Source organism: Carassius carassius, chromosome 11, assembly GCF_963082965.1.
Source record: "Carassius carassius chromosome 11, fCarCar2.1, whole genome shotgun sequence".
NCBI lineage: Eukaryota > Metazoa > Chordata > Actinopteri > Cypriniformes > Cyprinidae > Carassius > Carassius carassius.
In genome coordinates, this window is record NC_081765.1 from 20,317,178 (window position 1) to 20,329,805 (window position 12,628).

A 12,628-nucleotide genomic window follows, 5' to 3' on the forward strand; every position below is an offset into this window, starting at 1 on the left:
TTATGTTTTGATAAAAAAGGCTTGAGCACTGTCTGAAGCGCTATATAAAGTAAACATTAAATAACTCATTATTGTTAGTACTACCCATGCAATGTACAACAAAACAACTTTTTTTGAAGAGTAATACAATCACATGAGTGCTGATGTATCAAATAGTGTTGCCCTTTTTTTAGGTTTAAAATTTGTACAAAAAAAATTGGAGTTGCAAAAATACATTAAAAAAATACCTTTCCTAAAATTATACATTTTTCAAGTAAGGAAACTACAGGTTGCACATGGAAGTTTGTGGACTTCTTTGATCACACTATCAAAGAACTGACAAAAAAATCAAAGATACAAATCAGATGCATTTTAAGAAGTGCTGTACTTAGTTCAGGCAAACATATCAAATGGTCATGCAAATGTAAGCTGTGTCACATAGAGTTGCCTATTTATAAACATGCAAATTAAAGACGCAATCTGGATGACAGTCTGCTCACTGAGATCATACCCTGTTCTCAAGCACTCAGCATTCAAAACCACTCAAGGATCATCATGGAAATATCCAAACACAAAAAAGACCTTTTACAACAACACTGATGGTCCCATATTCAAGTGACAGAGCTGCAAGATGTGATGCACAGGAAGAAAAAGACCACATCTTTAATTTCTCATCTATTTCTCCTAGACACCTTTGAGAATAGAAGGAAAGCAGATGGAGAGTTTCACCAAAGCTTTTGATTCTCATATTCTTCTAGAAATCTATCACTAAATATTGTGATAAAATGTCCCTACCATATAAAAATCACAGGAATAAGCTTGAGAAATCGCACCTGTGTCTGTGACAGGGACTGATGTTTAGCCAATCAGAAAGTTTTAAGACAGTTTTTTTTTTCATTTTGGGTGTTTGCCTTTTTCTTTTTCTTTTTTCTTAGCCAGCAGGAAGATGAGATTATGTTGAGCATGATGGCATGCAGAGATCACATGACCAGCTGCTTCTTGCAATTCAAGTTACTATTATTACCACCACTATTGCTACTAGTAGTAGTAAATAGAATACTCAAAACACCTATACCTATATGTGTTAAGTAAAACAAGCAAACCAAACAATATTTCAATTAATCTGTAATACTGGAAAATATAGCCTAGACATTTTTAGTGATATATTTAGGGGAAAATAAATGTCATGAACAATTTTACACCATTTCCAAGCATAAGCTATTTCACATTTAAAAAAAATAATAATAATAATACATTTAAAAAATTACACTGAAAATTAAAAATGTAATAATTTGTATTTGTCCGTGTCCATTCCACTTTGTGTGAAATCAAAAACGCTAGGAGAAAGAAAATTCAGGGAAAATTAGGCTATCTGTGAGCAAAATAATTTCCTCAGGGAAACTTTGCAAAATATTCTTATTTTTATTTAAGTAGCTTCAGCATATAGGCTATAATAGTGTTCAACTAAACAGCATTTCACTAGTTCATATCTTTTGGGGCTGCCATTTTTTCAGCCGTAGCCTGTAAGGCACAGCAGAATTGTCAGAGGTTCTGAACAGTACAGGTGGGTCAGATTTAGGTCTTCAGAATAGGTGTTATGAATGTGACTCTATTTTTACCCCATCCCTGTCGTTACCTGCCCACTCTTCACATCATTTACCTGTCAGCAGGGCCATGCCAAATGAGGAAATATGACATTTTACCACGTGGCAGTGATGAATAATGCTTGTTGTGACTTACTTTACAGATACCTTTGGTCAGGCCTGACTGATCACGGTTGAAAAATAACACACAGAAAGCCTCTAAGCTGGCATATTCCCTGTCAAGGTTTGATCTGTCAATCTGTAAAATAAATAGTGCTTCAGGAAAGTGGTGAAAGGGGAGTAAATCCCTGTTTGCAGCAACACTGACATCTGCAACACTAAATTTTCACTGTGCTGGCTTACTTCCAAAATAAATGACAATAAAAATAAGACATAGACATGGTTACCATGCAAAATGAGGTGTGTGACAGGTTTGAATGAAAAATGTTTCCTCTAACATTAAAAATCATCACTGACCAAGTACTAGTTCTTTTCCATGTCTGCTCTATTACTAGAAAGATTTCGCAGAGATCTTATTTCAAATACTTGTAAGCAATTCTGGTAGATCCCAGAAATAGACTCGGAATCTAATAACTAGACAGCTCTGTGAAATCTTCTGGCTCCAAAAAAAGCCGATTTTTAACACAGGAAATCATTTAAACTCACAAAGACACCAGAAATGGACTGTTTACACGGAGCAAAAAAATCCACCCACATAAATTATGCTGGTAACACAAAACCAGAAGTTTATCTGCCTAGAATAGCAGTCCCACCACTAACAAATAAATAAATGAAGAAAACATCTTCATAACTTTGATATCAAGTTTTGTTGAGGATTTAATATAAGCAATTTAAATAAAAATAAAAATGCAAGATATACATCTCTGCTTTTGGTCCGTTGAAATCCTTGCCCCAAAGACTTACATTGTAAGTGCATTACTGTAAGCAATTCATGTTCTTTAAAACATACACACACACACAAGGAACATAAAAAAATGTTTTAGTGGTAATCTGTAGCAAGCAACATAAAAGTTGTTTAAAATCTGAAAGATTTTTATGGATCTATATAAGTATGACCAACCTGAGAAGTGCAGCTCAGTAATTACTTGTGGAGTATTATAGGCTACATGGTCTTCTAACACAGACAGCAGTAACTGAAGACCGTCTGTTCTCCACAGTACAAATAAACATATAGTCTATATCCCAAAGGGTTCAGAAGTAAATAGTTGTGATTCCCAGCAGGTGTCATCTCTATGTGTGACTCATCTGTTATCAAATGTATGTCTCTCTGTTTAACACCATTGTGCACAGACTGATTCTGAGAAAGGCTGTAATGAAACTCCAACTACTGCTATGGTAATTATGAGAACAAAACATTCATGAATATGACCCAAACTGGGTCAAAAAAGTTGTCAAAAGAAATGATTATGAAGCTTGCCAATGTGCCACCACATTTACATTGATTTCTCGTTTAAGTTTTCGTTTGAGATGAAGTGTTGAGCCAGTATAAAAACATGTGCTCAAAACCTGGCTCTTTCCTTGATACATCTTGGTCTGTAGATGAAGATCCAGTAAATCTAACCGAGAATACATTTTCGCTGCCCATTAAGACAGACGTGTGTTGTGCGTTTTTCTGTCGGCTGTTTAGTGCAATAACTAATAATGTTCAATTTGCGAGAATCGGTTCTTTTGAGTTCATTAGTTAAACGGTTTAGCAAAACGATCAATTTGCAATTCACTCTGAATCGCTCGGACAGATCGGTCGTTTGAATAATTTCCAGTGGTTTTTCTTTCAGTCAGGATATTGTATAACACAGAGAACAAAGACACTGGGTGAAGTGGATACCTTCAATCCATAAAAATAAAAAATAAAATGCCTGTCATGTTCGTCTTCGCCAGGTGTGCCAACTTTGATCTTCCTTTATGCAAATATTTGTGGTTGAGCACCTGCATTGAGCTTTTGGCCTGTCGGATGTGCGCACTTTTGGTGTAATTCTTAATTTGTGGCAAATCCATGTTTAATCATCGTGAGGGCCATGTCTCAAAGTGTACAAATTTTACAACAACTCTTTACATCCAATAAATTCTGTTTAAGATTTTCTTATTTCTGTATATTCTGTATATTATACATCAGCTATAAGTCCAGGCCAGATCTGCGACTGCATTCAATAGGAGAACTAGTTTAGACTATAGGAGAGTCATATGCTATAGGAGCATTTTTTGACAGCAGTGTCAAAAGGGCTGAGCGTCTGCTCTGGCAAGACCCGTCTCATTACACTTTCACAGTGTACACCTCAAACTCTCAAAATTTATACAGATCTTCATCAGTATGAGGAGATGCAGCTACACTTCCTGACCTGAAGGCTGTTGTCAGATCTGACTTTTGGGAGATAGGAAAACATTAGTTTGTTAATCAGTTTAGGGGAAGAAATGAGGGTTGTATGATCTTTGTATAACAGAAAGCACACAATGAAAAGAAATGAACAAATGCACCCATTTGTGTCAATTAATTGAGGTATGAAATTACAGGTATGACTTACAGGATATTGCATAAGACGAGTATTCAATACATATGTAGTACACTTTATGCAAATGTAAGTAGCTTAATCTAAAATCGACCATTCTCACATAAAAATGTTGGATCCAAAAGATAGATCCATCACACTGTGCAAAAACTGTATCCAAGATACTTACCTCTGGCTGTATACTAAGATACAATTTTGGGTTAAGGGATAAGTCTAAGCATTAGTGGTGAGGATTTTTCAGTGACTTTCTGTAGTTCACATTATTAGCCTTTAGGGGACAAGAAGTGAATCTGTCTTTATGAGTCAGTTATTACATTTTCCATTCAACTGTTAATCTGTTAAAAACAGATTCATTTACTGTAGGAAAGAAACAAATTACATTTTATGAATGAGTCACTGTATCATTAGTATACCAAAGCATCTGACACTGTCAGACAAAAACACTGCGGCTGCATCCAAAATCGCATATCTCCCATAGGTGAAAAACAGTATGTGACAAGGGTAATAGCGGATTACTTGAAGTGAATTTGTGAATGGCAGTGAAACAATGCAAATGATGTTGGTAGGTCACATGACAAAATGGCGAATGTAGTGTTTCCATATTACATTCATAAATAATTTATTTTCATAAAATAATTACTTATACCTACTTAGAGAGAAACCGTTTTCGGACACAGCCAGATTCATTCAGTAAAGAAACAAGTGTTACTTAATTAACGAGTCACTGAATCATTCATATTACCGATTTGTTCAAAATAACAATTTATTTAGGAATGAATTACTGAGTGTTGGAGATTTGGTTTGCAATATGGTTTTGTTTAGTTATTTTTTGCTGTTAGAACAAACTTGTGTCCTCTATATATCAAGTTCTTTGTTATTGAATTTACCCTTTATCATTTGGACCGATCATAAGAATCTTGAATACATCAGATCGGCTAAGAGACTCAACTCCAGGCAGGCTCGGTGGGCTCTTTTTTTCGGACGTTTTGATTTTGTTCTCTCGTACCGCCCGGTGTCCAAAAACATCAAACCCGACTCTTTATCTCGTATTTTTGATCCATCCGAACGGCCGGTCACTCCCGAGTGTATTTTACCTGAGAAAGTTGTCCTGAGAAAGTTGTCATCTCCACTCTGGTATGGGAGGTCAAATTGAAGGTCAAGACAGCCTTAGAAGGGGTAACGCCTCCGCCTGGTTGCATTTGTTTGTTTGTTCCAAAGGGGTCTGATGTTATTCGATGGGGTCATTGCTCCAACGTGGCTTGTCATCCAGGAGTGACTCGCACTAGTTTTCTAGTTAAGCAACGATTCTGGTTGCCATTAATGGCTCGCGACATTCACGATTTTGTTTTGGCTTGCTCAGTCTGTGCTACTGGTAAGACATCTAACCAACCCCCAGACGGGCTACTTCGAACGCTGCCTGTCCATTCGAGACCCTGGTCCCATATCGCTCTAGATTTTGTAACCGCCCTCCCGCCCTCCAATGGCATGACGGTTGTTTTAACCATAGTGGACCGGTTCTCGAAGGCGGCACATTTCATCCCCTTGCCCAAATTACCTTCAGCCAAGGAGACAGCGGTCACAGTCATAGATCACGTCTTTCGGTTACATGGCCTCCCAATGGACGTGGTCTCTGACAGGGGTTCCCAATTCGTATCCAAATTTTGGCAAGAATTTTGTAAGTTACTGGGGGCCACGGTCAGTCTGTCCTCGGCCTATCATCCCCAGAGTAATGGTCAGTCTGAGCGAGCCAATCAGGACCTCGAGAGAATGTCGCGATGTTTGGTTGCCAAGAATCCATCATCCTGGAGCCAGCAGCTTTCTATGGTGGAGTTCGCCCACAATTTGTTACCAGTGTCATCCATGGGCCTCTCGCCATTTAAGTGTAGTTTAAGTTACCAGCCACCAATTTTTCAGAGTCTGGAATCCGAGGTCCCGGTCCCCTCCGCTCACGCGCTCGTCCAGAGGTGCCGCCGTACTTGGACTAGAGCCCGTGAGACTCTACTCCAAGCAGGGGGGCGCATGAAGGCCAAGGCCGATCGCCACCGGTCAAGGCCTCCCGTTTACGTCATGGGTCAAAAAGTGTGGCTTTCTACCAAGAATATTCCTCTCCGCTCCGTGTCTAACAAGTTAGCTCCCAAATTCATTGGCCCATTTCCTGTCACCAAGATTATTAGTCCGGTGACAGTCCGACTCAAACTCCCTCCTGCGTACAGGAGAATTCACCCTGCCTTCCATGTGTCTAAAATCAAGCCCGTGTTTTATTCTCACATTAATCCCATTTGCTCCAGAGAATATGGTGACCTGGATTAATGACACGTGAAAGCAATCTCCGGACCCTGCTGCGTCTAACCCACACGGGGCATGCTCAGACCTGCACCTAATAAACGTCCCATACCAATGAGGATGCACAGGGTTCAAGCAAGTCCCCTCCAGGCTGTAAGTCCAAAAAATCTAGTTCCCGCAGCCTCATGCATGCTCACAAAGAACCTGCTAGGGCTGACAGACCTAGCTGAAAGGATATGAACATGACAATAGCAGCCATCTAACAAGCGCAGTGATGTGTGGAACATACAAGGATGAACAGGAAGAGGAATTTAAAAGGTGACAAGAAAAAGCGCTTTACCTCTTTGTGAAAAATGGGTGGTGGTGTTGATCTGTGCCCATGCAGACACTGACAGTAATTGTGTGTCTCTGTGTTGACTATAATGAAAAAAAATATCATGCAAGGAGTGTTATTGTGCCAAGAGGATGTCATCCCTTTCTGTGTGTGAGTAATAATGGCCCATTAGTGCAGCTGCAGGTTACTCATTACTGTGATTGTCTGGGAAATGAGTAGCTTGTGAATCTATTTGAACTCTAATTGTTGAGGGGGAACAGAGGACCTTGGCTGTTTGGAGCACTGAATGTTTGGCCTTCTGTAAGAACAATAGGTGATTTTTCTAGGTCTTATTACATTAATGTGAAAACCCTAACCGTAGAAGCCATGAAAAGTTGTGGGAAGTGTAAAGTCGTGGCCTAGTGGTTAGAGAGTTTGAGAGAGTTTGAGAGTTTGACTCCAAACCCTAGGGTTGTGGGTTTGAGTCTCGGGCCGGCAATACCACGACTTAGGTGCCCTTAAGCAAGGCACCAAACCCCTAACTGCTCCCTAGGCACCGCAGCATAAATGGCTGGCCACTGCTCCGGGTGTGTGTTCACGGTGTGTGTGTGTGTGTTCACTGCTTTGTTTGTGTGTGTGTGTGTGTTTGTGTGTGTGTGTGTGTGTGTGTGTGTGTGTGTGTGTGTGTGTGTGTGTGTGTGTGTGTGTGTGTGTGCACTTGGATGGGTTAAATGCAGAGCACGAATTCTGAGTATGGGTCACCATAATTGGCTGTATGTCACTTCACTTCACTCACTTAAAACTTAACACACATTCAGGTTTTAATATTGATGAGTTGATTTGTTAATAGATAATGTGACTTTGTTTCACCATATGCAGTGGACAAATTTAGTTAAAAAATGTTTCATCATATTTAATTAATTCAATGTACGTGACTTCCAATTAAATTCAAATTCACATTCATGAATTGAAAGGAACCTAATTCTAAATGGTGCAAAATTCTTCTACAGACATGAATTATATTCTATTTCTTTTCAAATAAACTGGAATTATGGTTTTGCCTGGTGACCAATAAAATGTACAAAAATGACAATACAGTGGGTCATATCTAAGGATCTTATGTAGGAATCGCAAAATGCCAAAATGCAGCTTCTCTCTCCATAATGTGCACTGAAACTTTGTAAAATGCCTTTTAACCTTAACAATACTATGAAAGTATTGTGTTAATGCGTTTGTGTTCCTAATTATGGATTAGCTGTCTTGGTGTTTTTTGTTTTTAACTGCAAACTAAGAGACTGTTTCTGTAAACGTGCAGATGTGCTTTAATCTTAGAACCCGTGTGCAGTTGGCTTAGTTAATTGCATCTAATTTCAGCAGATTGCACATTTTTGACTGCCCAGAAACTCCATTTGGTTATAATGCCAGGGGACTTGGCAAATTTAATGAGTGCTAAAATAAAAAGAGGCAGAGAGAGGTCCTGAAGAGAGGCAGAGCTATAAAGGAACAACAAAGGAAGGTGAAAAGAATGAGTCAGGGGTTTTTCCAAATCAGGGGTTTTATCATCTGAACAACATAATTTACATTGATGTGATGCCTATGGGTATACAATGGTGGGGAAGCTGTGGCCTAGTGGTTAGAGAGTTTGACTCCTAACCCTAGGGTTGTGGGTTCGAGTCTCGGGCCGGCAATACCATGACTTAGGTGCCCTTGAGCAAGGGACTGAATCCCCAACTGCTCCCCGGGTGCCGCAGCATAAATGGCTGCCCACTGCTCCAGGTGTGTGTTCACAGTGTGTGTGTGCAATTTGGATGGGTTAAATGCAGAGCACAAATTCTGAGTATGGGTCACACTACTTGGCTGAATGTCACGTCACTTTCACTTGCAAAATGTCATATGTCTCTGTGAAATAGAATTTTTAATGTGGAAAAAATTGGTACAGATACCTGTGATCTGTTATGAACACGTCATGCCACGACCAGCGAGGACCATAAGGCAGCCTTAACAAGGAGCACAGGAGTCATTGTGCTTATGGCTAGTGATAAGCTAAACTGGTTAAAAAAAAAAACAGTTCTGCCTTAATGTTTTGAATTGTCTCCTTAATTGAGTTTACATAACAGATTCTGCTGCTTTGGAACAATTTTGACTTGACAATAAATGTGACTTGATTTTATTCATGTGATTTGATTTACACTTGAAAAGTAGACATTACATTTTATTTGGAATAACTTGCACCAATGCATCATTTACAATAAGACCAGTAATATGCATTAAAAAGTCTTCAATTTTGTTTTAAACTTGCTTAGCAAGATTCTCTAACTATTGATTTGTTTTGACAGTTTTGACCTGCAAGAGAAATGCATGACTATACAAGAAGACAAACAACCCAGAATGAGAGACACAAGAAGAGAAGCCTCTCTCCCTTCCAATCGAATCTGTGTCTGTTGATCTGCTGTGACATGGCTGACCTTTTCAGGTCCTGCGATGTGCCCGCACTATTCTGTGCCAGGCTAAAAAGGCCAAACCATACCTGAGAATCCTCTCTCATGCTCATTGCTCACAATGGGAAAAAAATCTCACAGTCCTTTTGTGCTACTCCACTAATCTGCATTATTAGATTATGAAATACTGTGAGTGTTGTAAATTTCAAGTGACCTTTAAACACAGGAAATAAATGTGAATCATATGTCTGTGAAAAGCCTCCTCCATGCACAGAGTGATCCATCTTAACAGAAATAAACAGAGCTGGGTATAAAGATGAAATTTCATACAGTCACCACATGCAGTTCAGAGAGCAAAAGAGATTTATTTGCGTCTCCTGGTGTATCTTTAGAGAAGCAATGCAAAGCAGCATTTTGAAAGCAAAGAGAGAGCGAAAGATGGATTTATGTTTCATTTAGGCTTCGGTTCTCTGTCGCATACAGGCTGCGAACTTCCAGAATGAGCCGGCAGATTCTGCAGCGATGAATCATATAACTGTGGTCTTGCAGTTTTGGGGTACAAGTGTGAATTTCTCACCCAATAAATGTTTCCTCTCTGAAACTTCCTTAAAGGCAACATGCATTTTTTACAGCTGTTCCTCACATTCAGTATTATTCTGTATTAATATCTTCTTTCATTACAACACATTATAAATATAAAAATAAATATGCAGGCTGAGCAACTTATTAACTGATCACTAAAATGAGTGGTCAGTGAGTTTTCCAGATGTGTCAAACATAATTCATGGACTAACATTAGATCAGCAAGTAGCCGAGGATGAAGACAAAGCTAATTTATATGCTATTTATGAGAACAGCATTTGCAGGCACTAAAAACACATATGTCTTTTATTTGCTGGCACTTATAAAAAATGAAAGTCTGCATATTTCCGCCATATTAAGTCATCACTTAGTAAACAACTAAAATAACTTTTTAATGGCTTGCTTGTCCAGACTGGCACTGTCAGATTTATAGATGGGAATGCTTGATGGCTCGGCTAGGTTTTATGATACCTCATTTAAAGTTCATTACAAACACAGGCTCTCAGTCATTTTAGACAGGAACATAGAATCTGAGAAAGAGGGCTGTGGTCACAGATACTGTAGAAAATATAATTTAGGTCTTGACATTTAGGCATTTTGACCGGTTATCTCTTTGTTGTGCATTTTAATGTGTTTGCCATAAACCATAGGGTGATAAGTTAATAATTTCACTGTCACATTAATAATATCACAGAGTGACACAGAGAGGCCACAGGCAATGAAACCCCCAATTATAACTGTTTTTTCTGACAGGGTAAATAACTATTTAAAATAGTATGTGAAATAGATTTATCTTTACAGGTAGAAAAGACTAATGATGAACTAAAATACCTTATAAACAGTAAAAAAAAAACTTACAGATAGGAATAATGGCATAGTAGATGACTCAGAGACTAGAATAAAAGGAACTTTGATTTAGTAAAGGCACGGAATTCATAAAGCACAGATCTCTTTTGGAGAAAACTACATTCCACATCACAGGATGGAGTGTCAACTGGTCCAGAAATAGCAACAAATCAATGTGGCAGTTGAAATATATTACTTTTAAGTTAAACTTTAAGTGCTTTGTTTCAGGGGTGCAAAAGTGGTTGGCACGAATTTTGGATTAGCTTGTATCTGAATTCTCCAAATGAACTCCCCATCCAATCAACCTGGACTGAGATACCTGAAGGATGTCTGAGTGAATCATGAACATAAAAACTTAAAATATGTATATTTCACACTAATAATAACTATAATCGTACAAGTAAAATAAGAACTATTTACAAAATGGACAAAATGGATGCCTGATTCTACTTTTCAAGTACAAGGACACTGTGAGTGTAAACAAAACTGGTTTCACTTTTTAGGACTAAAGAGGTGTTAGTGCACTCTATCCTCACTACATTGCTCAGTGGTGGTTAAAGTGAAGAATTGCGATTTAATATAGTACTACAGTAGCCAACACTTTATTTATTTTTTTCTAAGTTGTAAATTAAGATTATTGTAGTCCCTTTTACAAAAATATGAAAAACTTCGTCTATTCAAGTCAAAATGTCACGTTTAATTTAATGAAGTAATGACATTTCTTTTTGAAATTTACTAGCAATGTCTAAGTAAAAATTGTGTATGATTTTTTTTTATATTACATTTTTTTAAACAGTATAGCCTAATGATGATGATGCATCATCATCAGTTTTATTATTAATGAGATCTGAGCCCACGTTTCTAAGAGTGTGAAAGCAATTTTGCTCTGCTTAAAGGGTCTGAGTGGACTCGTGTGAAAACACCCTCAGACTGCATTTTACACTTCATCATTACCTTCATTAAGATCAACAGAGCGGCAAATGAATTCTCCGAATTAGTTTACGAGAGAGAGGGTGGCGCGTTACCTCTTGCGCTTTGGAGACTTCATTTTGTCCATAATCACAGGCACGCAGTTGGTCAGTTCAGTCCAGTCTGCGTGCAAACCGCAACTCCAACCCGTGGAGAACCTCGAGAAGAGCCAGGACTCCTGCTTTCCCGGCCGGTGGCACGTGCATTTCTTCTGTCCCGCTTTGCAGTCGCACGGCTGCTCCAAGCGAATATTCCTGACCAGGTGCCTGCCAAATGTGGTCCCGCCTGTCTTCTGAATATGCAGAAACACAATCACGTCATCTCCCTTGATGTTGAAATCGACATCGCGTGTCAGATCGCGCTCTGTGAAATTGAATTTGGACGCACATTTAGGTGGGCTGCCTTCCTCCGGGTCCTGCTCCAGGTACAGGTTATCGGTGGTCGGGTCTGGAATGGGTGGGGGACCGATCCTAACGAGTTTGTCTCCTGTCCTGAAATGGCAAACCTGACCGCCTGCCGGACAAATATACTGGTACCCAATCATAACAAAAAGAATGGCTAAAACCGGGATGAAAATCCATTTATTGGGTTTATCATTCATTTTAACACAAGGAAATTCTTCATGCAGTTAGTGTGAATCATCATGATCTCCTCTCCAAGTCTTCTTCCAGGACGTTCGTGTGGGATCCAGCCCAAAAAACCCATGCCACATGTTGATATGGTAAAAAGTGTGACATCCAAGGCTTCGCATCAAACGTGCTCTTTCACAAAGTTGTAGTAAAAAAAAAAAAAAAAAAAAAAAAAAAAAAAAAAAAAATTGTGCAAGATACCAAACAAAATACAGTTCTGCATAACCAAATTCTGTTCAATAACCGAACATCGTGGTAATAAAAAGAGTAAGTCTTCAAACACTGAAGTCTGCTGCCTGTGTGCAGATGAAAGCGTTTGAAGTGCCTCGTTGGTCTGTTTTATTTTGCGGAGACTGTTCTCCATCCACCGCGCGACACGCATCAGCGGGATGATGCGAATGATGTCAGTGAGACGCGAGCGCTGTCGCACCGGTATAGCACGAGCTCTTTCGTAGCACGCAAACAATTTGTTCTGCTCCTG

At 39.0% G+C, this 12,628-nt stretch overlaps 1 protein-coding gene across 1 annotated transcript in view; it reads right to left on the minus strand.

Annotated features, from left to right (window-relative positions):
* Positions 1–12,320, minus strand: part of LOC132152977 (heparan-sulfate 6-O-sulfotransferase 3-B-like) — a 47,653-nt gene extending 35,333 nt beyond the window's left edge. The window contains exon 1 of the mRNA XM_059562032.1: positions 11,575–12,320. Coding sequence (XP_059418015.1) covers positions 11,575–12,119 — 545 coding nt within the window. The 5' untranslated portion in view covers positions 12,120–12,320. The remainder of the gene's footprint in view (positions 1–11,574) is intronic.
* Positions 12,321–12,628: the final 308 nt, after the last annotated feature.